At 54.6% G+C, this 27,104-nt stretch overlaps 2 protein-coding genes across 4 annotated transcripts in view; one reads left to right on the top strand and one right to left on the bottom strand.

The window, feature by feature from the left end:
• Positions 1–1,226: 1,226 nt before the first annotated feature.
• On the top strand, positions 1,227–12,011 carry FAM151A (family with sequence similarity 151 member A). Its single transcript, XM_059136830.1, has 8 exons — positions 1,227–1,497; positions 2,511–2,657; positions 6,226–6,378; positions 7,301–7,460; positions 8,866–9,090; positions 9,784–9,923; positions 10,657–10,800; positions 11,250–12,011. Exons 1-8 carry the CDS (start codon positions 1,371–1,373, stop codon positions 11,921–11,923), a joined length of 1,770 nt encoding a protein of 589 aa, XP_058992813.1. The 5' UTR covers positions 1,227–1,370; the 3' UTR covers positions 11,924–12,011.
• ACOT11 (acyl-CoA thioesterase 11) overlaps positions 8,041–27,104 on the bottom strand; it is a 53,111-nt gene continuing 34,047 nt past the window's right edge. For all 3 annotated transcript variants that reach the window (XM_059136828.1, XM_059136827.1, XM_059136829.1), the window contains exons 5-16: positions 26,964–27,062; positions 26,374–26,509; positions 24,294–24,450; positions 22,834–22,953; positions 20,744–20,888; positions 19,367–19,422; positions 18,503–18,569; positions 18,064–18,147; positions 16,667–16,800; positions 13,716–13,847; positions 12,946–13,072; positions 8,041–12,242 (exon numbers count right to left, since the gene is read on the bottom strand). In XM_059136828.1, coding sequence (XP_058992811.1) covers positions 12,087–12,242; positions 12,946–13,072; positions 13,716–13,847; positions 16,667–16,800; positions 18,064–18,147; positions 18,503–18,569; positions 19,367–19,422; positions 20,744–20,888; positions 22,834–22,953; positions 24,294–24,450; positions 26,374–26,509; positions 26,964–27,062 — 1,413 coding nt within the window. In that variant the 3' untranslated portion in view covers positions 8,041–12,086. The remainder of the gene's footprint in view (positions 12,243–12,945; positions 13,073–13,715; positions 13,848–16,666; positions 16,801–18,063; positions 18,148–18,502; positions 18,570–19,366; positions 19,423–20,743; positions 20,889–22,833; positions 22,954–24,293; positions 24,451–26,373; positions 26,510–26,963; positions 27,063–27,104) is intronic.

The following is a 27,104-nucleotide window of genomic DNA, read 5'->3' as shown; positions in this document are numbered from 1 at the left end:
TCTTTGCCTTTGGGCAGGAGATGCCCTCACCCTGTCTTTGGTCCCAAGCCCCAGATCTCTATATCCTGAGTCCTTCTGGGTAGCTCTGTAGGGATGACTCCCAACCCTGACTCCATGAGACCTGAACCAAACCTGCTCCCCATCCTCCAGATTCCCTCCCTCTGCCCATGTGGGCATCATTCATCATTCTAGATACTCTTTCAACACACACACACTCACACACACTCTCTCTCTCTCTCTCTCTTGAATCAGTCCACCAGTCACCCTGATAGATTTCTCTGTGAGCATCAATAAACCAAAGTCCCTGTGTACATTCCAGGTGATTCTTGGACTCATTTAAACTCCAGGGTCCCCCCTACCTGGGTGGCTCATTTGGTTAAGTATCTGCCTTCAGCTCAGGTCATGATCTCAGGGTCCTGGGATCGAGCCCCACATCAGGCTCCCTGCTCAGCAGGAGTCTGCTTCTCCCTCTGCCTGCTGCTCCCCCTACTTGTGCTCTCTCTACCCACCCCTCTGACAAATAAATAAATAAAATCTTATTAAAAAAAAAAAAAGATAAAATTAACTCGCAGGTCCCTGAAGTAGAGATAGGCTCTAACTTACTTCCCACACCAGAGCACCCAGGACACTCTCAGCACAAGCTAGTGACTCAGCCCCTTCCTTGTCAACTTGATGTCCCAGGAGTGGCCTGTGTATCCTAGGCCAGCAAGGGCGAGCTAGTGACTCAGCCCCTTCTTTGTCAACTTGCTATCCCAGGAGTGGCCTGTGTACCTTAGGCCAGCAAGCCAAGCCTATCATTCAATCTCAAGTAGATAATCTATCAACCACAATCTGGGATGGAAGGAAAATTCATAGCCTCTGGCAGATCTACTATGTCCTTGTCACTAACACTTGCCTGACCTTGGTAACTTCCTGAGACCAGGCAACACAGGGAAAGAACGATCCAGCAGCCACCTTCTGCACAGGAGGAGAACCAGGCTCAGGGAGAAGACTCCTCGTCCAGGTCTCAGGAAGGCAAGGTCAAGCTGGGTCTAGGTCCCTGGTCTTGGAACTCCCAGGCAGGAGCAGAGACAGGCAGCAGACAGAAGCTTGGTCCAACATTTTCTAGCCTCTCAATGGGCTCAAAGGTCATTTTGGAGGTGGTAGAAGTTGCCTGATTTGTTAAGCTCCTGGGAGGGTGTGGAATGAGGAGGAGGAGTCTCGGAAGCTATCTCTGCAGGAGACTTTTCTAACACTCGGGAGCTAGCAGGTCTTCGTGGAGTAGTAGATGTTGCACGGGGTTCCCACGTTCCAGTGGGTCCCAGCTACAGGGAGCCTTGGGGACCTTTGAGCCGCGGGGACTTGGGAGGCATTCTGCAGAGAGACTCATCATGGCCTGCAAGAAGATGTGCTCGAACAGTCGGACCAAGTGGGCCCTTCTGGGCAGTGCCAGCGTGGCTCTGGTAATCGCCACTGGATTGGTCCTGAGCTTCGTCCTGCAGCCGCACAGCCCGCCAGGTAGGGGCCCCTGTCATGCCATCTGGCTGGCTTCCCCATCCACCGCTCTGACTCTTCCTCTCTCTCACCCCACATCCCCGCTAAGACTCTCCTCATCAATTTTCCCCTCCCCCTCCACCAGGCTTGTTGCCTTCAGCCCAGACCTCCCTCCTGTGCTCCTGAATGGATCTTCCTTTTGAGGGGGTCCTATAGGCATCTCAGACTCAGCAGAGGCCGAGTCTCAGCTCAATTTATCCTTCCCCACATCCAGTCCTCCATGGGCCCTCTCTGGGTGAAGGGCCTCTCCCTTCCCACAGAAACCTGGGGGCAGCCTTCATTCCCTTCTCCTGCCTCATGTCTGTACCCTCAGGCCTGGTGTCTTGAGGCCTTTGCCTCCCCACCCTCTGTCCTCCCTATCCCCCAAACTCCCAGGCCTCAGGTGTCCTTAACTCCTGCTACAGCTTTCCTGCCCCAGTCTCAGTCTGCAACCTACTCTCCCAGCTAGTGCTAGCTCTGTAGCTCATGAGATCTTGCTAAACACAAATCTCCTTGCTGCCCTCAACACACGGCTAGCCCCTTTGCTGGCGTTCATGGCCATTTACAGTCTGATCACAAGGTCCCTTTCCAGGCCTGCCCTCTCCTTGTCTCCACTCCTATCTGTACCCGGCCAGTAGCTGTTCGTCCAGGTGACCACACTCTGTCCTTCCTTCCAGCCTTCGCTGATACCGTTCTCTCTGTCCCCCTTTTCTTTCAGAGTTACACCCTTCCTCAAAGCCCCCTTCAATGTTCCCTCCTCTTCCTGTAAACTTCCTGACCACCCAGGCTGGTTAGGGGGCTCCTTGGGCCCAGGAGCCCACATGTTTCTCTCTCTCTCTCTCTCTCATAGGGCTGGTGTCTCTGGGGTCCCCATCCCTCTGCTAGATAGGGAGCCAGACATGCCCTGGGACCCCAGGAGGCCTCAGTGGGATGAACAGAGAGGAGTTTGGGGCAGAGGCAAGAACTGAGGCCAATAGCTCCCTTGGCTTCCATTCCAGACTGTGAGCCTGAGGCGGTCTGCCGCCCGGATGCGGACATGCTGGACTACCTGCAGAGCCAGGGCCACATCAGCCAGCGGGACGGCCTGCTGGTCACCTGGTACCATGCTGCCAACAGCCGGAAGGAGATGGAAGCTGCCCTGAAAGGTAAGTCTGGCTGCCAGGGCTGGGACAGGCCACAGTAGAGGTGAAGGAGACGGGAGAGCAGAGGTGGGGATGAGACAGATTCTAAAGTCACGGTGTCCTGCCCTCTGCCCCAGCTACCCCTTTCATGACCTGCCAGCTGCCAGCTGTCCCGGCTCGGAGGTCCTTGCCCTCAAAGCTACTGGAAGCCAGAAGATGTGAATTTGAGGCTCAGTGCTATCAAAAATGAGCTGTGGAAAGCTGAGCAAATTGTAGAATGCCTCTGAGCCTCTGATTCGGAGCGATTATGGTGGCGCCTGGGGTAGCAGACCTGGTCCCATATCTTCAGGACTTTGGCCAAGAAGGCGGCTGAGGGCCCCAACCAGGCAGTGCCCAAGAGCAGGGAGCCTGGACAGGCACCCCTTAGCCTAGCTCAGGGATCCAGAGGCCCAGTTTGCTTCCTGGGGGTTCTACCCGGTATCTGCAGTATAAGGCTGGGGATAAGGCTGGCCCACAGCTGGGGTGGGGACCCTGGGTGAGACTCAGGGTTGGGGCCAGGCTGGTGAAGGCATCTTGGACGTGAATGAGCTTCCATGAGGAGAGGAGGAGCCAGAGCCAAGATCTGGGAGGCAGACAGAACTGGGTTCAAATCCTAACTTGGTCCTTTACTGTCACAGTGATTTGGGACAGGTGACTTCCCTGTCCGCAGTTCGTTTTTTTCCCTCTGCATGATGTGGATTAGTAGAATTCCTGTATCATTAATCGTCCAAACCAGATCACGCTGAGCCTGCAGAAATACACTAGACTCTCCCAGGCAAAGGGGGGATATGGCTGCTCTAGTTAAGTGAGCCTATTTCCTGTGAATAATGATTAACACTTAATGAATGCCTAACCAGGGCTATCCTATTATTTTATTTCTTGTAAATGAGAAAGTGGAGGCACAGAGAAGACAAGTATCCTGCAGCAGTAACACAGATCACCTGTTTGCCGCAGGGCTCATGCCTGTGGTCTGGGTTCATGGGGGAGGGGTTGGGGGAGGGTGGAAGGAGGGCTCTGTAACTTCCTGTCTGTTGGTGGGGTTGGGCAGCCCTCCTCCTCCCCTCCTAGGGCCACAGGAAATGGATCCTTCCCTGTTCGCTTGTTGCTTCCTCACACCCCACCCCAAACATATCTACCTCCAGATTCAGCATCTGGAAGGCAAGTAACATTTCATGGTAAGAGAAGACTTTTCCAGAAAGAAGTTGGGCCTAGGTGGCAAGTGCAGGGAGGCAGGTTAGGGCCAAAAGGTACTTTCCGCTGGTCTACAGTTCGATTCATTGAGCATTCCCTGGGTCCCTGCTCCAGGTCAGTCTCAGGAGAAGGGTTTAAAAATGAGTGAGCTGTGACCTTGTCTCCAAGGGGCAGTTAGTGCAAGTTCAGCAAGGCAGCAGCATTGGGGTCACCAGGACTCACTCAGAGGGCTCTCCATGCACCCCAGTCCCCCAAGACTAGAACTGCCCCCCATTGGATGGGAACCATTCTCAGGAGCTACCATCTTACCTGCACCCCAACCCGGTTTCAGCCCAGCTTCTCTGGGCTTCACTGGGTCCCCGAGCCTTTTGGACCCCTCTCTCTGCATTCTGAAGTAACCATAAGTTAAGATGAGAAAAAGCTTTGCGCTCAAGTCAGAAAATGAAGGTTGCCTTCATAAAGACCTTCATGGTTTAACAACGTGTGTTTCTGTTCATGTCCTATTTCCATGGCCCCGGGGGGCTCATCATCACGGTGCCAGTAAGGAAACCTGGGAGTCCCCTGTTCCAGAAGCAGGATCCGTAACATTTGGAGGAAACAGGATGATGTGAAATGCTTGGCCCACTGCCAGGGACATCCCAGACCTCTGCTTCCTTCCCCTCCTGGAAATCCAGGCACCTAGATTTTAGGGAAATCTGCAGAAATTCTCTGTGACTTTGGCTGAGCTCGCTTTTACCTTTCCAGACCTAGGCTCTACTGAGCTTGACTTTCAGTCAGTCAGGTGTTCATCATTCAACAAACATTTTTGAAGCTCCTTTTTTAGGCCTGATACCATCTGGGTCTGGAAATTCAAGTGATGGTCACTTCAGACCCAGCCCCTGCACCCTGATGCCCACCTACACACAGGAGCAGTTCCATGGGACAAAGCCCTCAGAAGGGTAGCCCCGAAGCGGAAGACTAAGTCAGACTGGACCTCGGGTTCAGGCGTGGCCTCCCTGAGGAAGTGGTATTTTAAGCCCACGCTAACAGATGAGCAGGACGTAGCCTAGTAAAGCTGCAGAGGGAAGAATGTTGCCAAGGCAACAACCAGGAGTAAGAGCCCAGAGATGGGGGGACAGAAAATATTCAAGCCTCACTACTCAAAGTGCAGTCCAAGGCGCGGCAGCTTGGGCCAGGCTGGGGAGCTGGGAGATAACGTAGAACCTTGGCCCGGCCCCTGACCTGCTGATGAGAACTTGAATTTTAACAGTTCCTGGGTGATAGGTAGTAATGTTGCAGAAGCTGGAGAGGCCGGATCCTAGAGACTGAGGGAGAGGGGGACTCCAGGTGAGATAAGAAATTTTGTCAGGGCCTGGTCATGTGGGACCACCAAGGCTGTGGTAAGGAATTGGGGTTTGAGTCCAAGGGCAATGGCTGAGACCATTTTGTTTTGTTTTTTTAGCAAAAAGTGACACAAGCAGGTGCATGTTTAGAATACTCCTGTAGCTGCTGTGTAGAGAATGGACTTGGGGGGGGCAGGGCTAGAGGTGAGAGTTTAGGAGGTGGTGAGTGTGAACCAGGACAAGAGGCCCCTTCTGACGCCAGTGTTGCAGAACTGTTGTAGAGCTGAACGTGAGCCCTGGCTCCCTCCCTCCCCTCTTCCCTATGCTGCATATCCCAAATGCCAGTGGCCCTGGCAGGGCCTTCCAAGCCCACATCCACTGGGAAGGCCTTAGCTCCCTCCTAAAACCAAACTCTGAAGGACAGGGTTTTAAAAACTGAAATTAAAAAAATTAAAATAACAAGGCTCAGTGCTACAAAGGTGCAAGGAGATGGGCAAGCTTGTGTACTTCAGGTGGGAACATGAACCAGAGCAATTTTTCTAGACAGTAATTTGATAATGTGGGCCTTAACAGTGACCCCACATAGCCCTAACTCTAATTCCACAAGTAGGCCCTAGAAATAATTCAAAAACCAGAAAAGACTGTGCATCATTTATTAGTAGCAAAGAATTGGAAACTACCAAACTGCCTCAGGAATAAGAGGTGGCTCACAAAATCGTGGGAGCACTCTAACCAGAGCTTTTGTAGCCTTGATGAAAAAAGAGACCTAGATGGTGAAAATGTCATAATATTGAAGGAAAAAGATTAAAAATTATAAATGCAGTGTGGTCTCCACTGCATAAAAAGCATGCATAGACAAAAACGGAAGAAAATACATCGAAATGTGAACTCTGATGGAAATGTGGATTGAGTATTTTTCTTCCTGCTTTTCTGTATTTTCCAAACGTTCTTCAATAAATGGGTAAGACTTGGATGATGAGGAAAAAAAAAGAAAAAAGTCTTTTTTCAAAGGAGCTGATCCAGTTCTGCCTCTTGCCCAGATAATACCATGGTCCTGGAGGCAGATGTCATGGTAGAAGGACTCAACACAGTCAACGAGACAGGGGTCCCTATCATGGCGCACCCCCCGGCCATCTACAGCGACAACACCCTGCAGCAGTGGCTGGAAGCTGTGCTGGCCTCTTCCCGGAAGGGTGAGGATGCTCTGAGCCCCTTTCCAGCCCTCCAGGCCAGCCCCAGACTCAACTGCTCATAGCCTGGGCCCCACCCCCCACACACCCCCACTGCCCCTCCCCCTGCCAGGCACCCTGGCCCAGGGAATTCTAGGTGGGGTGGGGGATGGGAAAGGGCCGGGTACACTGTGAGGTGCAGACACGTTCAGATTGTTGCCTCCGGAATCCACCCCCCACCCCCCCACCCGCCCCGAACTAGGTACAAACTGTTCAAAACCCAACTCCACCCTTCCCTTCCAGGACCCTTTGCCAATTTTGGTCAGAATCCAGGCCTCACCCTTCCACCTCCCATCTGTCATTCACCATGTCCCGCCCCCGGACTTGGCTGCTCTGTCTTCCCTCCATCACCACCACCACATACATCTGAGTGAGCTTTCCCAGCGCCGGTTTTTCACTCCCCTCTTCAGCCCTGCATGGCACCTCGTTGCCCTGGGACAGCATATCCTCTCCTTGGTCTGGCTTTCAGCTGCCTTTTCTAACCTCACAGCTTCATGCCCCTGCGGTTCCCCTGGTTGCCATTCATCCCCAGCCCCTCACTGCCTGAGTAGGACAGGCCTTTGTTCTCAGGGGCCTAAGCCTGCCCTGTCCAAGAACCATGGTATCCTCTCTCTCATGCTTGACAGTCCCTGTGCCTGCCCAAGTCTGAGCCCTGGGCTGGCCTCTGCTTTCTCCCTACAGGGACAGGGCAGGTCCCTCCTCTGTGGTAGCTCAGCCTGTTGGAAAGCCCTCTTCACACCCAGCTGGAATCAGGGCCCTGTCTGCCCACCTCATCACCCACCCCACCCCAAACACTGCTCTCTGCTCCAGGAAGTCATGTCTGCTGGTTCCTTCTGCCCTGAGCATGAGGGGCCATTTCCCCAAGCCCTTTGGCACCTCCCCACAGGCATCAAACTGGACTTCAAGAGCATCAAGGCTGTGGGCCCCTCACTGGACCTCCTGCGGCAGCTGACAGAGGATGGGAGAGTCCGAAGGCCCGTGTGGATCAATGCTGACATCCTGAGGGGCCCCAATGTGCCCATCTCAGTCGAGGTTAATGCCTCACAGTGAGTGTCCGCTTCTCTCCCCCAGCCGTGGCCAGCGCTCTTCCTTCGCCATCTGGCACAGAAAGTCCTCAGGGCCCCTTTGCCGAGTTTACTTCCAGTCACACCATGGAACCAGACCTCTGAGCCTTTTCACATGCTGTTCCCTTCACTTCGAATGTCTTTCCCCTGTTCCCTGGTGAACCTTTGCCCAGTCATTACCTCCTGCCACATCTACCCTAACATCCCAGGCTGCTGAGAGCCTTCATCCAATCCGCACGTCATCCTAACACAGCCCTGATTTCGGGGGCTGTCACAGCCAGATTACGGGTTTATAACCCCCTACTCCACAGTGGACCCCTAGAGGGCAGACCGGGCCCAGTCCTTTCATATCCCCAGGGACCAAGGCAGGGCTTGGCTTGCTAGAGAAAAGCCTAAAAGTGCTAACTCCTTCCCCAGCCCCCCTGAAATCCTAGCACTGCACCAACACCCACCCCCATACACCAGCTCATGGTACTCCAGTTTATAGTGAAGGGCCACACAGAAGGAGAAAATGTGTTGAGAGCATCTCCTGCCATGTTGCAGAAGGGAAAGCTGACAGTAATTGAGACTCAATTTGTTGAATGTTTATTATGTGCCCAGGCACTGTTTCCAAAAAGTACTTTAGTTATCAAGAGAATGAGGTAGGTACTATTATTTTCATTTTATTAACACAGGAACTATCGCATCGAAGTTAAGAGTGGCCTAGGTCTAAAAATGGAGAGCAAGGATTCTAAGCCAGTCCTTTCTGATTCCAGTTATCCATCTCTCCATCTGTCCATCCATCCAGAAAGCCAGCCAAACATCCATCCATCCATCCAGTACTTTTATGATTCTCAAACTGAGGTGCATTTGGAAAGCAGCAGTTGGAAAAATGTAGTCCGAGGCCCAGGATAAATAATGGCTCATCTTCTTGGAGTGTTGATTTTACTTGATAGTTTGGGGAGGAGAGGGTAACATTATTGCTCCTTAATTTTTCCTACCAGGGAAAAATTTACATGGGATTTAAAAATAAAACCTGAAGCTTCAGAGACAAGTAGCAGAGTCTAGATCCCCACATCTGGGGCTCTGGCTTGTCTCCCCTTGTCCAGCTGGGGATGCTGAAGGGGCCCGGCCCTACCAGAAGGGGTAACATCTTTGAGACTAAAAGAGGTTGAATGAGCTACCCAAGGTTATAGAGTCAGGACCTGAACCCAGAACCCCCTGACTCCAAAGTCCATGCCTCATTTGTAGGACCTGAATAAGTCACTTCTGTTCTTCAGGACTCTGCTTCTGTCCTTACACTCTACATTCCATAGGACTTCCACTTCCTAGCCCAGTGATGGGAACCCAGGAGATGAGGAAGGGGCCAGCAAGGCTCTCAAAGACCAGTGTCTCTGATTTTCTGCAGGTTCTTGGCTTTGGTCCAGGAGAAGTATCCTGAGGCCACTCTGTCTCCGGGCTGGACCACCTTCTATGTGCCCATGTTCCTGAACATGACATACACCCGAGCCATGGTGGAGAGGATGCAGGGACTGGTGGGCGCACTGCCACAGAGGGTCACTTTCCCTGTGCGGGCTGTCATGGTACGGGATGCCTGGCCCCACTTCAGCTGGCTGCTGGGCCAATCCAAGAGGTGAAAACTCCCAGGCCCCTGCCACAGCCCTTGATCTTCCAAACCTGCTCCCAGGCACCAGTGCTCCCTAGGGAGATCCCACCCTCTTAACCACATCTGTCCAATAACCCACTGGTGTTCACATCCTCTGCAGCAGCCCTGCTCTCTGCTTGTGTACCTCTGGTGATGGGCTTCTCACTATCATCCGAAGCAGCCAGTCCATTGGTCGATAGCTTAACCTGGTGGCAAGTCTTCCTTCCTGGGAGCCGGCTGTGCCCAGGATCATCCTCTAGGGATTGAGGGACTCCCATATGTACTCGTGCGGTCTGCACCCAGCTGCCTAGGCCCACCTTTCTCGGCCACCTCCCACAGGAGTTCCAGAGCTGTCTCCTTCTCCCTCCACACCTGTTCTCCCCCACAGCGTGTACCCATCCCTTTCTATCCTTGTCCCGTTCCAAGACAGGACCAGAAATAGACACTCCCAGGGAGGAGGCAGGATGGGGCAGCCCCTCCTGCTTGATCTTTCTCTCTTCCTTCCTGAAGCCCCTGTGACAACTTCTGCCCCTGGGAAGGCAGGAGTAATTCTCAGGGAGGAGGGGCTGGTGGGAAGCTGGAGGCCAGCTTCTTGATCATCCCTGCGCAGCGAGGGTGCTGCTCTGGGAGGAGGCCGTTGCTGGGCCCAGGCAGGAGCTGAGCTGGCTCTCTGGGCCCCAGGTACAGCCTGACGCTGTGGCAGAGTGCCTCGGACCCCCTGTCAGTGGATGATCTCCTCTACATCCGAGACAACACCGCCCCCGACCAAGTCTACTATGACCTCTTTGAGCCTATCCTGTCGCAGTTCAAGCAGCTGGCCGGTAGGGAGGGGCGGGGAGCAGCCAGGGAGGGTAGGGGCCTGAATTTTGCATCGGACGGCATTTGGTGGAGATTAGAGCAGAGCTAGAGAAGGGAAAATTCTGGGTGGACTCTAAGCACATATTGAAGGCCAAACATGGGTATGGTGTGCTGTGTCAGCCTCAGATATCCAGGAAGCAGTGATTCCATTCTAAAGAGAGAGAAACTGACCTTCAGACCACTTAAGTAATCTGCACCAAGTCATTTGCTGTACACAGCACAGCCTAGATTGGAACCCAGCAAATCCCAAACCCCATGTACTTTCCCTTACAGCATAGTTTCTCAGAGCCTGTCCCCTCTGCACCAATGTACCTACTAATCAGTGACCCAGATGCTACCTGTTAACTTGTCCAAACCCCTTATTCCCTTGATCCTGGGCCTAGGAGAGCCTCCATTTAAGCTGTCTCCCAGGGAACCCGAGAGACTCAACATTCCTGCCATGGGACCCATGTTGGTGCGGGGACAGGGAGTTCCATCTTTGGGGCTGGGCAGACTTGGCTCCATCAGGCTCCAACCCCAGTAACTCTGTTGTTTGGCTGTGGGACCTTGCACCAGCCCCTCCTCGTAATCTCTGATGGTAGGACTTGTGCCTGGTGGGGTGCCTTGAGGCAGGGAGAAAATGTGTGTAGACATAGGGTGCAGGGAAGGTGCTCTGGGAACAGTGGCCCTTTCATCTTGACAATTTGGGCCCTGCAGCGAATGCCACACGGAAGCGAATTTACTACACGGGAGGCAGCCTGATCCCTCTTCTCCAGCCCCGTGGCGGGGACGGTCTGAGTGTGGAGTGGCTGGTTCCTGACCTCCAGGGCAACGGGAGAACAGCAACAGTCAACCTCCCAGGTAAGGCCTGCCTTCAGCCCCTGAGCCCCTGTTGCTCCTAGCTAAACTCAGCAGCTGGGGTGGTGGGGGGAGGGGCGGAGTCCTTTGTATGGGGCAGGAGTCTAGGGCCTCTGTTACTTTGGCGGTGTGCTAGATGCCATGGTGGAGAGCCTAGGGCCCTAACCTTCAGTGCCCTTGAGTCCTGAGCTCTATCTGCTGTGGAAGAGGCAGGCCACAGCCTCAGGACTGAGTCCCAGTCAAAGGTCCAGAGCCGAGCTAGCTGCCGATCATGTCATTCTGAGGAGTCCCAGGCACATTTATAAAGCAGCCTTCCGCTTGGAGCCCAGACCATCATCGACAGATCTCAGTGGATAGGGCACCAGCTTCTCCTTGGCTGCCCCCATTACCACCCCTGGATATCCCCTATAACCCCAACTCCTGACACTGTGGCCTCCACCACCCCCTTTCAGACAGAGAAGGCATGATCCTGCTAAACGTTGGCCTCCAGGAGCCTGGAGCCAAGGACACCGTGGCCATGGTGCGTGCCCCAGGAGGTCCTGTCCTGACGCTGGAGTCCTGCCTGTTGCAACTCGCTGGGCGGCCTGGGCGCTGGGGTATCTACCTGCACATAGCCGAGCCTTTGGCCCTCCGGCCGGCCCTGGCCACACTGGCCCACCTTTCTGCCCGTGGTCACCTGCTGTGGCCTGTGTGGATTGGGGCCACAGTCTCCCACGGCAGCTTTGTGGTCCCTGGCCACGTGGCGGGCAGGGAGCTGCTGACAGCCGTGGCAGAGGTGTTCCCCCACGTGACAGTGGCACCAGGCTGGCCTGAGGAGGCGCTGGGCAGTGGCTACAGGGAACAGCTGCTTGCAGATATGCTGGGCCTGTGCCAGGGTCTCTGGCAGCCTGTGTCCTTCCAGCTGCAGGCTGGGCTACTGGGCCGGGACACGGCTGGGGTGGTGGCCAGGCTGCTGGCAGCCTCGCCCCAGGCCACTGTCACAGTGGAGCACAGATCTGAGGGAGGCGGCTATGCACCAGTGCGGGAGGTGCTGCTGGCTGCCAGGGCTGTGGACAGGACCCGAGTCTACTACAGGCTGCCTCAGAGGGACCGCGAAGACTTGCTGGCGGACGTTGGCAGGAACTGAGCGCCTGCGGGGTCTGGGCCCGCGGACGCCTGGGTCCAGGCTTCCCACGGCAGAGACAGCAAGGAATAAATGCTCCTGTCTTCCTCGATGCACTGCCAATGTGTCCCTTGGGGCAGCAGGATGGAGGGGGAGTGGGCATGCGGTGGCCACTGTGGGGGCGGGGCTAGAGGGTCTGGAGGCTGGGGGCTAGATCACTCCGGTTGTCCAACAGGAACTGCTCACAGGCCTTGAAGGTGGTATAGAACTCCGAGGAGAGACCAGCCACGTTGGTGGTCACATAGTTGAGAAAGCCTGGGGTAGCCTGGTTGTAGTAGGACACCTGCCAGGTAGGAAGGAAGCCACATTCAGGGAGGGGGTACGAGGAGGGGATGGGGAGGGCAGCAAATCCGGGCCAGCACTCTGGGGCCCTAGGGGATGATGTGTGACCCTGGTGGCTGACAACCCCGCTTCCTTCAGTCAACCATACATGGTACTGCCAACCTGTGCCTCCCTTGTCAGATGGGGGAGGTTCTGGAGGACAGGGAAGGGGTGTCCCAAGCCCTGCACAGAGAAATGGTGCTCTAGGGTCATGGAAGGAAGTTAGAAATAAGCTCAGTGCTGAGATGGTGCTGAGAAACCCCTCACGTTACACATATAAAGGTAGCAAACACCAGCCTCCTTCCGGGTGCTGCCCCCTCCACCACACACACACTGGCCCTCAGCCACTTCCCCTACATTTTCAATTAGCGCTAACGCCTTGCTGAGTTTTATAAAGCCTACCTAGAGGAGAGGTAATACAAGTAAATAACGAGATGAACATTAGATCAGAACCCAGGCCTCTGCCCTCAGCATCCAGAGCTGTTTCGGAGACCCTGCTGTCCTCCTCCTCACAGATAAGATCCAGCCCCTGACACTCCCTGGCTCCCCCAAGCTAGAAAAGAGCCTGCAGGTGGGGCCCAGGTATGCAATTCACTGAGCCCACAGCACCAAGCTCTGGACGTGCATATGGCTTTGGGGTGGGGTGATGGGGACACAGGCCTCACCTTGGTCAGCTGGTCCCCCTCTCGCCAGAAGCAGAAGCCGGAGCAGAGGGTCTCCCCGCGCCTGTATGCTGGCGTCTCAGGATGTGTGGGCAGTGTAACTGACCTCAGCGCGATGACGTAGGGGTCCCTGGAGCAGAGCAAGGATGGAGGAGGTGAGGGCCTATTCCCCCAGCTCAGGCGCCAGAGGACCCTCCACACAGATGACTCCCCCAGAGGCTAAGGCACAGAAATGTTTAAAAGGGCCGACGGGCTCTGGGCCAGGCTAGAGAGGAGGGGCCTGTGTGTCAGCAGCCCCGTATTTGCCAGGAGCCAGCATGGCTTCATCACAGATTTTTCTGGAAAAGCTGCTCCACTGCAGATGCTCAAAGGAGTCCCACATTTTGGAATTTTGGGCTTCACTTTTCTGTGCTTGTCCCCAACGGAAGTGATGCTGTGCATCCTGGCCTTGCCGCTCTTCAGTCAACATGGGGCCTTCAGAGGGTGGAGGCTAAGGAGGTGGCCCATGAGCAAGGGCCTGCCATGTCTGGGGGAAGGCAGCCTTGCTCCCCTCTCCCCTAGAGACAGAGACCACCCTGCCTTAGAGCACATGTAACCAGAAGGGAGCTGCAACCCCTCATTTTACCCATAGCAAGACCCCGGCAGCCCCAACAAATCAAGCAGTGCCTGGAGTCCCACAGCAAACAGGAAGAGCCCTGAGTTTAAGCTGCTGTCCCCTCCCAGGGAGGGAGATGAGCCCTGCCCGCCTCCGGTCTCCGCAACCTGGCACCCACCCATGGTCACAAGGCTTCCGCCGGGAGGCCAGGATCACAAAGTCCTGGGGCTTGGCATCGCCGCCGAGGACAGGGCTGATGACATGGTAGATGGCGTCGTCCTCGTCCACCTGCTGCACGAGCTCCACACTCCTATAGAGAGGGCCAGAGGTCAGGACTCAAGAGTCACGCTGGCTGCTCCTGGGACAGCCAGTCCAGCCCAGGCCCTCCCATGCTTCAGCCTTCTTAGGCAGAGTCTGGGGGGACACTTGGCCACCTACACTGCTCAGCCGGGGCCACAGGAGGGCAGGAAGGCCAGGCCAACCACGGGTGAACACATACACACGGGTACGGAGGCAAATGCACACAGACATGGGAACAAAGATATGCACAGATAAAGGCACACCCGTGAGCATACACAGACACAGGTCCTGCCAGTGCACACACGGCCCTGGACAGACGTGTGACAGTGTCCGGGTTATGAGTGCCTGCCATGTGCCGGGCCCTGTTCCATGGTGCTTTCCATGTACTGTCTCATTTAACCCCACAGCAGCTGACGCAATAGGTCCTCTTGGTGTCCCCATCGTATAGACAAGGGCCTGAGACTCAGGGAAATAGCCTGCCCACAGCCACAGCCCCTCAGGCCCAGGCATACTGCACATGGGTACAGGGCATAGGGTTACACCAATACGCACGCACAGAAACATACATGACCATGTCTGACCCTACCACCTCCTCCCCTGCTCTCCCACCTGCCCTCAGAGGCTGCCTCACGAACAGGGTGCTAAGGGCAGGGTGGGGGGAAGCAGCTAAGGGCTCCCTTTCCCCTTGGGACACTCTCCTGCCCCAACCCCATCAAGTATCAAGATCTGATTTTGCCTTCAAGGCCCACATCAGCCTGCCTCCTCCAAGAAGCCTTCCTACCATATGCCCAATGCCCCCAACATCCACCACCAAATCACCTCCCAGCTTTGTAGAATGTCACTACTAACAGGCTTGGGGTCACCTAGACCAGGGCTTTTTTTTTTTTTTTTAAATATTTTATTTATTTATTTGACAGAGAGAGAGATCACAAGTAGGCAGAGAGGCAAACAGAGAGAGAGGAGGAAGCAGGCTCTCCACTGAGCAGAGAGCCCGATGCGGGGCTCGATCCCAGGACCCTGAGATCATGACCCGAGCCGAAGGCAGAGGCTTAACCCACTGAGCCACCCAGGCGCCCCTAGACCAGGGCTTTTAACTTTTTTGTTTTTTTAAGATTTTATTCATTTATTTGAGAGAAAGCATGCGCCCGCGTGCACACATACACGCACACATGAACAAGCCAGGGAGGGGCAGAGAAAGAGGGAGAAGCAGGCTCCTTGCTGAGCAGAGAGCCTGATGGTGGGTGAGGGCTCCATCCCAGGACCCTGGGATCATGACCTGAGCCAAAAGCAGCCACTTAACAGACCAAACCACCCAGGCACCCCTGACTTAGGCTTTTTTTTTTTTTTTTTTTTTTTTTTATTTATTTATTTGACAGAGAGAAATCACAAGTAGGCAGAGAGGCAGGCAGAGAGAGAGAGAGGAGGAAGCAGGCTCCCTGCTGAGCAGAGAACCCGATGCGGGACTCGATCCCAGGACCCTGAGATCATGACCTGAGTCGAAGGCAGCGGCTTAACCCACTGAGCCACCCAGGCGCCCCTGACTTAGGCTTTTTAAAGCAATGGTCTTTTGTGCACCAAAGCCTTTGATTAAACAGAAAGCCTGTGTGGAAAGAGCCATAAGTAGGCCTGCTCCGGTAAGATAGATGGAGGTAGGAAGAGGAAGGCAATTTGTCAAAACTCAACTTGCCAGACAACTTGCTCACTGAATTCCCACATGCACGGATCCTCCTCATGGATAGACTTGGGAACATAGACGCCTCTTAGAGCAGCCACAGGAGAAATGACGGAAGTAAGGTGTTGGCACAACAGAAAATGACTTTAAGGGAACTGGGACAAAATACCAGTTTCAACTTTAACATTCTCATATTAAATACTGAAATTTTGGCTGTTTTCCTAAGAACAGCTTTATCTTCCTTGGCTAAATTCAGGAAGAAAATATTCACATGGAGAATCAGTAAATTCAGGGAACAAATGTATTCATAGGAGTAACATTTATATTCAGTAACTCACTACATTCAAAAATAACATATACGTGCACATTTCCCTAAGAAGAGCTGGCAGACTGGGTGAATTCATCAAACTGGCCGTTCCATGCATTCCCCTGAAGCTGGGAGGGGGCCACCAGGCCCTCAGCATTATAACCCCCACCAAGTGGTCCCCGAGTCTCCTATGGGGACACAGAATGCCACAGAACATGGTCTGAAAATCACTGATCTAGGAGCACCTGGGTGGCTCAGCTGGTTGAGCGTCTGCCTTCAGCTCAGGTCAAAATCTCAGGGATCTGGGATCGAGATCCACAGTGGGCTCCCTGCTTCTCCCTCTGCTCTGTCCCCCACCTCTCCTGTCTGCGCATGCGCACTCTCTCTCTCTTTCAAATAAATAAAATAAAAAGAAAGAAAAACCAAACATAGAAATTTAAAAGACAAAAAAAGAAAAAGAGGAAATTTTAAAAAAATCACTGATCTATCCCAGAGTGCAAATGCATGACCCATACCTCAAGTACCCATTTAAGAGAAGGAAAACTGAAGCCTACAAAGGAAGGGACTTGCCCAAGGTCACAGAGCCGGTTGGTCCAGAAACACGACTTAAACCCAGGCCTCTAACTCCAGTTCAGGCTCAGTCCCTCCGGAGGGCTCAGAATAACCTCGACTCTGACACCCGCCCAACACGTATCTGCACTTTCCCTCACACTGCCACCCCCCACGCTCTGCTAAAAGCCAGCAGGGGCTGAGCGTCAGGGAGGACAGCTCAGCAAGGGACACCCGAGGGCCCCGCCTCCCCATCAGGCCTGAGCAGAGCGCAATGCCCCACCCGCACCTCGGCCCTCACCGGTAGTGCTTGTCCCACTCCGGCCTCCGAAGCAGGTCCGAGAGCAGCAGGAAGGCCTGGGTGGCATCCACATGCACCAACATCTCCATGTGGAAGGACAGGAACTTGTCTTCCTCCAGAGTGTACAGGCGGACCTGCATGGGACAGAGGGCAGCCTCGGTCCCGCACCTCCTCCCCGGGCTATGCTAGGCCATGGGGTGAGCTGCCTCCACGCTGGAGGCCAGGGCTGGAAGCTCAGGGCTGCCACTGACTTGCTGTGTGACTGTGAGAAAGCAATTCAACCTCTCTGAGCCTCAGGCTCATCCCCATGGAAATGGGCCGCTGGGAGAATCTGGCACAGGTGGACAGGAGGGTGTATTAGGAAGCAGTGATTAAGGCAACAGCAGAAAGAGTCCTCAGAGCCATGGACCTGGTGAAGCCCCTAATGTCACAGATGAGGGGCAGTGACTCTCCTCAGGGCACAGGCAGAGCTCATGTCTTCCCTCAACCCAGGCTTGTCCTGGCCCTTTCTGTGCAGGGAGGAAGGAGCAGAGAGAGGAAGGAAGCAGCAGGGCAGAGAATAGCAGAGATGAGGGGTTGGGGGCTAGATGGTGGGTGGGCAGGAGAGAAAGATTTGGAGGTTCTCCACTCCAGGTCCTGTGAGAGCATCGTGTTTCTCTAACTGGGATGGTTTCATGGGAGAAACCAATTCCTTTTAAGAAGGTCAGTTAAGGGGTGCCTAAGTGGCTCGGTTGGTTGAGTGACTGCCTTCAGCTCAGGTCATGATCCTGGAGTCCCAGGATAGAGTCCCATATTTGGGCTCCCTGCTCAGTGGGGAGTCTGCTTCTCCCTCTAACCCCCCCGCCATGCTCTCTCTCTCTCATTCTCTCCCTCTCAAATAATATAAATAAAATCTTCGGGGCACCTGAGTGGCTCAGTGGTTAAAGCCTCTGCCGTCGCCCCAGGTCATGATCCCAGGGTCCTGGGATCAAGCCCCACATCGGGTTCTCTGCTCAGCTGGGAGCCTGCTTCCCTTCCCCTCTCTCTCTGCCTGCCTCTCTGCCTACTTGTGATCTCTGTCTGTCAAATAAATAAATAAAATATTTTAAATAAATAAAATCTTAAAAAAAAAAAAAGAAGTCAGTTGAGCATCTGCCTTCAGGTCAGATCATGTCCTCGGGGTTCTGGGATTGAGCCCTACATTGGGCTCCCTGCTCAGCAGGGAGTATGCTTCTCCCTCTCCCTCTGCCCCCTCCCCTGCTTCTGTGCTCTCTCTTGCCTACTCTCTCTCTCAAATAAATAAATTAAATATTTAAAAAACAAAAAGAAAGAAAGAAATCCCCTTTGGACATGAGTGGTTTGAGAGAACTTCTGTGGCTTGAGGTCAGCCATCTCTGCTGGTGGGTGGGGCCAGCTACCTGGTTGATCTCGGAAGACAGCACCCAGTTGTCCTTGGCCACCAGCATCTTCAGGGAGGAGACATTGTTGTAGCTCAGGTAGACCTGGACAGAGCACACAGAGAAGCCTCACCTTCTCCCCTTCCTTGGAGGCTCTGGGCCAGGAGAGGACATTGGGCTGTGAAGGGGTGAGAAGGGGGGGTAGGTGCCAGGGCCTCAGGACAGAAAGCCCAGCCTTGGGAAGGCTCTCTGTGTGACCCTCTTCTCAGGGCCTCAGCTCCCTCCTGCAAAATGGGGACAGAGGAAAGCCCTTTGCTAACTGCACCAATCTTGAGTCATGACACAGTATCCTGTCCCCCTCAGGCCTACTTTCAAACCCATTCTGACAAGAACAGAGAGTCAGGGTCCCCCCACCCCCAACACGGGCCTGAGGACTGTACCCTCAGAGCAGAGGCCTTACCTGGTTGCTAGGGTCCCAGGGGACAGAGAGGGGCATTTCTGCCTGTTTACAGGATACGATGTACTTCCTGGGAGAGGGAAGAGAACCACTATGGTCCCTGGGAAGCCCACGTCTTTCAGAAGACTTCGCTCCCAGTGCTCAGGCCTGCAGCAGGGGAGGGACTCCTGTCCAGCCACGTAGACAGGCTGGGCACCCAGAAAATGGGAGCTGAGAGCATATGAACTCATCCAGAAGCAGAGTGAGGCCAGGGGCAGGGTGCTGGGAAAAGGCTCGCTCCCCGTGCCCTCGCCTAGCAGATGGCCTTGGCTGAAGCAGCTTTGCCCTCGAGCCTCAGTGGGCTCCTCCGTACAGTGGGGCTGGGCGTTGCACCTGCCTCATGGGGTCATCATGGTGGGGAGGATCGGCCATGATAAGTGCTCTGTAGATTCACACTTCTCCTGTCTGCACAGATGGCAAACCCCAGTGTATTTCCAGCACTTTCCAGCGTGGAAAGTGCTTCAGCAGCCGTGGGCCACACCAGGCTGTACATCTTGAGCAACTGCCTCTGCTTTCGGGACCTACCTGACACTCATGATGGTCAAGGGAAGGAACCCAGGATTCAGAAGTGGCCAGACCCCGCCAGGTTCAAAGTCTCACTCCGCCCATCATTCCCATCTGTGTACCCACGGCCGCCTAATCCCTCTGCTCAGTGTCCTCGCCCAGACACTGGGTCAGGAAGACCACTGGCTCGTAAAGCTGTGTGGACGTGAAGGCCCCAGCCCAGTGCCCAGCACAGGGGTGGCACTGAAGAAATGCCAGTCCCTGGGGCCCGCGGAGCAGGTGGACAGCCCTGAACCCGTGTCCCTTCCCACCACCCGCACTCACCTGTCCAGCCGGATCTTCTTCCTGGCACTAGCCTCTCGATAGCGCCGCTCGCCATCCTGGGGAGAGACGCAGGGACAGACTGTGCTGCGGGCCAGACGAGCGGCTTGTGCCCTCCTCCCGGCTCCTGCGCCCACATTACGGTTGCCCCCGCCCAAGGCCCAAGGAGGCCCTGCAGCCCTGACGTGGAGCTCAGGTCTCACAGGGGCAGCCCAAGGCAAAGCAACCTGGACAGGAAAGGGCCGATTCTCTGAACTTCAGCCTCTGCTTCCCCCAGACTCTCTGAATGACTCTGGGAGCACCACCTGCGCTCACTGGGCCTCAACATCCTCCTCTCCACAAGGGGATCACAAAGGGCACAGACGGTGCTAGTAAGAACCCACGCTTCCTGGGCACCTACTGCTACCCGGCATGCTTCTGAAGCGCTTTCCATGCAGATGTCAAGCCTTGCCACAGCCCTCTCAAGTTGGGATTCATCTTACCCTCATTTTACAGAGGAGGAAACTGAGGCACAGAAAGGTGGGTGGCTTACCCTAGGTTGTAGACGTAAGGAGTAGGGCCAGGAATGGAACCCTGACAGCCTGACCTGGAGTCCAGCCTCTTAACCACTGCTTCTGGTGTCTCCCCACTCATGAGCGTTACTGGCCCAGGCTGAGAGCGCCTCTGATCTAGTCACCACTCCTCCTCTTCCCCTCCCCCGCAGAAGCCCAGCTGCGGAGTGGGGGTCTTTCACAGCCAGTGTTTGGCCCTGTGAGGTAGACAGGGTGGAGGACCATCCTGGAGAGAGGGAATGCCTCTCCAAGGTCACCCCTCTGCATCCCCAGAAGGAAGCTCCAGGTGATCCAAGACAGCATTTTTTAAGAGACGGGCTTTGAACCCAAGCCCCTGACTCTGGTCTCTATGCTTCTTGCTCTCCTGTCACCTCCTCATAATGGTCACCATTTACTGAGTACCTATGGGCCTCAGCGCCCCTCATATACCCCCCACATCCCCGGAAGGCAGGAGTGCAGACACACCTGCTGTATGGGTGGAGACAGAAACTGACAGAGGGTGCCTGCTAGAACACGGCAGAGGGGGCTTCCAACCCACATCTGACCCCAAAGCCAGCACTCCTCTGACTCTGCAGGCTCGCTGAATGCCTGCTAACACCTAGCTGAGCTAGGCCTACCCACGGCGCCCTGTTCTTGCAGGCAGACCAGGGCTCCTGCCTTGCACAAGGAGCGTCTCTGCGGGTCACGGGGCAACGCAGCTGGCTGTGCCCCCACAGAGGGGCAGGGCTGAGCCCATCACTCCCCCGCTGCATCAGGGGCTAGCAGGCCCCACCACCCCTGGGCAGAGAGGGAGGGGAAGGGAACTGGTGGTGGGGAGAGTGGCACTCACCCCCGGCTGGGGCCGAATCCAGGGCAGTGTCCGAGGCTGGTCATCCGCGTCCAGGACCACGAAGGTCATGAAGGCACTGTTGATGTGCCGCCGATGGCTCTCAGCCTCCTGGCGGTAAGCCTCCACGCACACGCCCACCTCCATGCTGAAGGGGAAGGACGGCTGCTTCCATGCTGGACCCACCTTTCTGAGCCCATGCCCCCTCCCCAACACACACACGTGCACGTGTGCACACACACACTCCTGTGGCTCTCCCAGCGGCCCAGATCAGAATCCCTCCGGTAGGAAACCCAGAACTGTTCCCTTCCATCCTGTTTACAGAGCACCTACTATAGGCCTGGCCCTAGGCTAGTCACTGGGGCCCCAGAAAGGAATACACTGGTTTGGTCCATGTACTCATGTGCTAACAGCTGGGGAACAGGGCACTGAGCAAGTATATACATACATGTATGTACATGTCTATGTATATATACTATGTAATGGAATAAATGTATATAACACGTACATACATATACATAGATACATACATATCATGTATATAAAACATGCCATGTAAACTGCAAAGGATTCTGGAAGGACGTGAGTACTTTTTCCTACTTGGAAATAATGTCCCCTACACACATCTTCACGAGGGCCCTAACAGCCATGCTCCCGACAGCTCACTCATGGCTGTTTTGTGGATTATGAAAAGCAGCCACCCCTGCGCCCCACTCTCAGGAAGCTTGATGATCCCAGGATGTGGATGTTATGCAGAGGGTGAACCAGCACCTAGGACAGGACAGTCACTGGGCCAAGGTCCCACAGCAGCCAGGAAGGGAAGCTGGGCCGGACTTGCAGTTGCTAGTTCAGGGCTCACCACCCCACCTCCCCACCCCCAACCCCCTGATCCCTCCACCACCCCTCCCCCGCCACAGCTGTGTGGGTCAGACCGTGAGCAATGGCCAGAACAGTAATAATAATGCTGCCCAGCACGGTTCCTCTGTCAATGTGCCAGTAAGACTGAACTCAGTAAGTACTGAACCCTCACAACTGTGATGTCGTCGTGCTGAGCCCCATTTCACAGGCCAAAGAACTGAAGCTAAAGTGGGGCGCCTGGGTGGCTCAGATGGGTGAGCATCTGACTCTTGATTTCTGCTCAGGTCATGATCTCAGGATCATGGGGTGGTTTCCCGTGTGGGACTGAACACTGAGCACAGAGCCTGCTTGTGATTCTTTCTCCGTCTGCCTCTGGTCCTCCCCAGACCCCACCCCCAACCTACCCCCTCCAACCCTGTTCTGCAGGCTCTCTCTCTCCCTGAAATAAATGAATAAACAAACAAACAAACAGCACAATTGTTAAAAAGAAAAAAAAAAAAAAACTGAAACTCAGGGATGTTGAATAACTTGCCTAAAGCCACACAGCCAATAAAAGGTAAGCCAAACTTAAACCCAGGGAGCCTGGCTCCCTCACTTTTTTTTTTTTTTTAAGACTTTATTTATTTATTTGAGGGACAGAGAGCATGAATGCGGAAGGGCAGAGGGAAAGGGAGAAGCAGACTCCCCCCTGAGCAGGAAGCCTGATGTGGAGCTCGATCCCAGGACCCTGGATCATGACCTGAGCTGAAGACAGATGCTTAGTGGACTGAGCCACCCAGGTGTTCCATTGTTCCCTCACTTTTAACAACTCCATTATGATCTTTGAAATCATCAAAGATACATATTTAAAGTCAGCTTTCTCAAAAGTATCTGATTCATTCCAAATTAAGGACTCTGGGAAGGAATTGTTGTTTTAGGAGAAAGGTAGGGAAAGACTTGATAAACGGCAGAACACTGGCAAGAGAGGACCCTATGATGTGAGCACAGCCCAGAGGCAGGAGCCAGGAAGAGAGACAGAGACACACGGAGCATAGGGTATGATTGGAGACCCCAGGAGCCACAGGGCTGGAGAGCCCAGAGCAGGGAATAGCAGAGCTGCATCTCGGTCATGGTGAGGGTGCCCTGCTGCTGGGCAGGCTTTAGACTTCATGGGCCTTTTATCTGTGGCACTGGCAGCTTTGCGACTAGGTCCAAAAGAGCCCTCAATCCCAGGGGGCCCTGGTTCCACTCCTTACCTATGCTTGAAGGCGTTGTTCACGATGGCCTTGAACACCAGGCGGTCCCCAACCTGGGAGGGGCCCCGGAAGTGGAACATCTCAATGGCCTTCAACGTAGGGTGGGCACGGCACAGCCGGCTGGAGGAGGCAGGGGTTGGGGAGACAGGACAAATGCCCCAGTGCTTCAGCCACAGGCCTGGGCCAGCCTTTCCCCCTGCCCCCAGCCACAGACACAGCCCACATGCACTGCCCTCTGGTCCACCCACTCCCACCCAACCTGGGATGCTTCTGCCCAGGGGAATAGAACTGAAGTCCTATTTCACAGCTTAGAACACTCAGGTCTATGCACCACTAGCAAGCAGCTGAGCTTGAGGTGAAAGACGAAAGGACAGGGCTTGGGACTAATTCCTTCCCCATTGTTCCCCAACCTTTACACCCCAGCACCAGCTGCTTCTACTATCTAGAAGCCCTCCCCTTACCCGAAGCTACTTGTCATTCAAGGCCCAGCTGAAGAGCTTTCTCCAGGAAGGGTTCCCTGACTATCTGGGCTGTGACCCTCCTCTGAGATCTTCTCACACATGCACTGGGTCCCAGGGGGTCAACACAGGGGAGGGACCGTGTGGGCCAGGCTCTTTAGAGGTGAGGAATAATTCCTCTGGCTCAGGAAGGTGTGGGTTGAGGAGGGCACTCCTGACAGAAGATAGGTAGGATGAGACAGGACTGGTAGGACAGTCACAGGAAGCAATGAGGTCTTGGCTTAAGTGGAGCTGAGGGCAAGTAAAAGATCAGCACCAGGTCAAGCTGAATGGCCAGCCCAGGGCCCGGATGCTACACTAAGGCATCCAGACTAACCTAACTAACCTAACTAACATCTGGACTAACCCTGGGGTAGAGCACACTCCTCGCAGAGGGAACAGAAACACAAAGCCCTAGAGGTAGGAGGGTCAGGCAGTGAGTGTCAGTTATCATAGCTATAAAAAAATACCCCCATATTTAGAGAACAAACCCCGGACAAGTGCAGAGATTCTAGAAGAAGAAAGGAATTGTTCTCACCTCTAGGGAGAAGGGAACAGTTAAAGAGGCTTCCTGAATTTTAGCAGATCAAAAGGAGAGGAAGTGGCCAGGAGCAAAGGCAGAGAATGGGAACAGGGAAGGGCAGATGGCTTCAGGTGCAGCGAGCATGAGATACTGGAAGAAAGCAGGCAGGACCCAAGCCAAGAGGAGGCCCTAGCGCTGGGCGAGGGGCGTGGCATTTCCCACGCAGGTGATGAGTACTGTGTGGAGGAGGGGGCGGCCAGTTCACAGAAAAATCACTCCTCTCTGGCTCTCAAAGCCCTAGGTTTCCCCTAACAGAACAGCCAAGCTCCCGAAGCCTTGAATGCCAACTCCAAGCTGGGGTTTCTGCCCCCAGAGGGAGCCAGCCAAAGGAAGGAGGGAGAGAAAGGAGGGGAGGCAGAGGCAGTGCACTCTCTCCTCACCTGGCTGCGATGGTGGCCACGTTCTCCATCCAGGCCATGATCTGGCCCCCAAAGGTATTGCCTTGGTGATTGGCATGGGGGGGCAGGACCAGCTCCACGCTTTCCACACGGGTTTTCTCGGCTGGTACCATGCAGCTGCAGTCTCTGCTCTCCAGATCTGACCGGAGAAGGGCAGAGGGAGGGAGTGGGAAGGGGAAAGGTTCTCAAGGGCAGACCCTCCCACAGGGCAAACCCAGGGACCCCTGCCACCAGCACTCCCAGTCACCCAGAGTCTATCCACTAAGCACCAAGAGTGCCAGCCTCAGCTGAGGAACAGGAGGGCTCAGGATGAGGGAGGTGAGGTCATCCCGGGGCAGGGGGCAGGACACTGCCCCCTGTAGAGAAGACACACCTGGACATAACTCGGACAAGTCAGGGAACCTCTCTGACCCTCAGTTTCCTCATTGGTGAAGGGGTATGTCAGACCCAACCCACGAGGTTTGTGAAGATGAAAGGAGATCGTGATTCCAGAGAGCTTGGCACCAAACTCAGGAGACAGACTTTCAGAAGGATAGTTCTTCCCTCCCTTTGCCCTGACAGGCCCTGTCCGTCAGGGGCAATGGCATCGGGAGATCCTCAGTAGGAGAGGCCCAAGGGCGGGCAGGGCCTTGGGGGTCAGAGGAGCAGATGCTGATATGACATCCCCCCTCCAACCCAAGGGGGAGCCATGCATCTCCCATCAATCAAGAAGAGAGACCTCGTCAGGGACAGCCCATCAAAGAGGTGGCCATTCACTGGCAGGCTGCTCCGAGATGCCACAGACCAGCACAAGGGGAGGTGGAAGGGGGCCTGAGCTGAGATCTGGAGACAGGACAGGTCGGACAGTCCTAGGAAGCAATGAAGCCTTGGCTTAGATGGAGCCGAGGGCAAATAATAGGTCAGCACCAGGTCAAGCTGAATGGCCAGCCCAGGGCCTGGATGTCTCACTAAGGCATCTGGACTAACCCTGGGGTAGAGGGGCTGTCGTGACAAGAGGAGTTTGGGAGGGCTGCAGTGGATGGATGGCTCTAGGGGGGTCTCAAAGACAGTAGGAAGAGCCAGGCCTCCCCAGCCACAGCCCCCAGACCCCACATACATAGACACATGGAACTGGGAGCCCCTCTCGCTGCTTTATGGGGCCAACTGCTCGCACCTGCTCTCTCCCACTCTGGGATGCTGAACTACATTTGAATTGTCCTACAGTTGCCTTGTCTAGGGTGCAAGGAAGACTCCACATCCTATTGCTCTGGAGATCAGTGAGTGAATCCAAGGTTAACCCTTTGCCCAGCCTGTGCTCTCCATCAGGAAAACCTTTCCTTGTCTCTCCATCTGTCAAAATCCTACCACTCCACAGGAGATCTTTGTGTGATAGTATAGAACAATCTCCAAGATGTACTCTTAAGGGGAAAGAAGTAAGACACTGAACCGTAGGTACTGTCTGTTCCCTTTTGGGTAAAAAGAGAGGGCTAAATAATACATGGTATGCTTAAGTATGCAGGGAATCTTCTGGAAAGGTGCCCCAAAATGAGTAACTGGAGGGGACCCAGGTTCTGGGTAGGAGAGAGTCTTGCTTTTTATTCTTTTTTTTTTTTTTTTTTTTTTTTTTTGCTTTTTATTCTATATGTATATCTACATCTATATTATTTATGTATGTGTGTATATATATCTATATGTGTATATATATGTGCGTGCATATATTTATATATATATAAAGCATATAGACAGATAGATGGATGGATAGACAGATATGCTTTTTAAAAAATCCTATAGTCTTCAGCCACGCTCAGTAGTACCTTCCCAAACACCCCTAAACCTAAGATCTAAATACAGTCCGTGGTTAACAAAGGGTTCCTCACATCCTAATTCTATCCTCATGGCTCCTGGGAACTGAACAAGATGCCCAAACACGCCTTTCCCTGAAGGAGACCTTGAGACAAAAGGGCCATCAGGCCAGTGAGTAGACATCCCAAGGAGCCTCTCTTCCTCCCTTTGCCCAGTGGGGGCTGAAGACAGAGGAGGGCATGCAGGATGCCAGCTGCACTCCGCCCCCCCGGCTGCTCACCGTCCTGAATGACGCAGTTGGCCAGAAGGTCCTTCATGGTGTCCGCGTACAGCAGCCGCATGCGCCGGCGCTCGGCAGCCACACTGTGCTCTGTTTTCTCCTCCTCTGTGCGTGGCGTAGTCTGCTTCAGCTTCACCTGTGGGTGGGGGACAGCAGGGGCGATGCTCAGGACAGGTCTCCTGAAGCAGCAGGAAGGGCTGTGCCCCATCGCACACCTGGGGCTGTTGCTAGATTGTTACAAGTCATTGTCCCCTCTCTGTCGCTGTCCTCCTGTCTTCACGCTGGCTGATCTGTCACTTTCATCCTGCAAATGTCCCCAGTCCCCTTTCTTGGGCAAAGGCACAGAGGATGCAGGGGGTGGGAGGTCCTATAGCACACGTAAGGGAATGGTGAGATCTGAAGACTCCCACATGAGACGCACAGGGAGAGGTGGGGAAGAGGAGGGAAGATGCCTGGGGTCTGGCCACAGCTGCAGGGAGCTTCCTCTGTGAATTCCCTGAAGTGCCCCTTCCTCCATGCCTCTGCCAACCCCCAGCCTCACAGCCCCAGTCCCAGCCTGCCACGACAAGCACCCAGGTGTAGCGCCCTACCTTGGAGAGCTCCCGGTGGGCCACAAAGGTGGCCAAGGCCTTGCACACGGTCCATTGCTTCTCAGAGCACAGGTCCTCAGAGGCCACCTGGATGCCCACCTGGAAGGGAAGAAAAGGCGGGAGGAGTGAGGAGGGGGGAAA

This window comes from Mustela lutreola, chromosome 10, assembly GCF_030435805.1.
Source record: "Mustela lutreola isolate mMusLut2 chromosome 10, mMusLut2.pri, whole genome shotgun sequence".
Classification (NCBI taxonomy): domain Eukaryota; kingdom Metazoa; phylum Chordata; class Mammalia; order Carnivora; family Mustelidae; genus Mustela; species Mustela lutreola.
Note: the sequence above shows the minus strand (reverse complement) of the source record. Positions and strands in the feature narration are given on the sequence as shown.

Coding starts and splice junctions, on each gene's coding strand:
- FAM151A (XM_059136830.1), top strand. CDS start 1,371: ATGGCCTGCAAGAAGATGTGCTCGAACAGTCGGACCAAGTGGGCCCTT. Junction 2,658..6,225: donor GATGGAAGCTGCCCTGAAAG/GTAAGTCTGGCT, acceptor CCTCTTGCCCAG/ATAATACCATGGTCCTGGAG. Junction 10,801..11,249: donor AGCAACAGTCAACCTCCCAG/GTAAGGCCTGCC, acceptor ACCCCCTTTCAG/ACAGAGAAGGCATGATCCTG.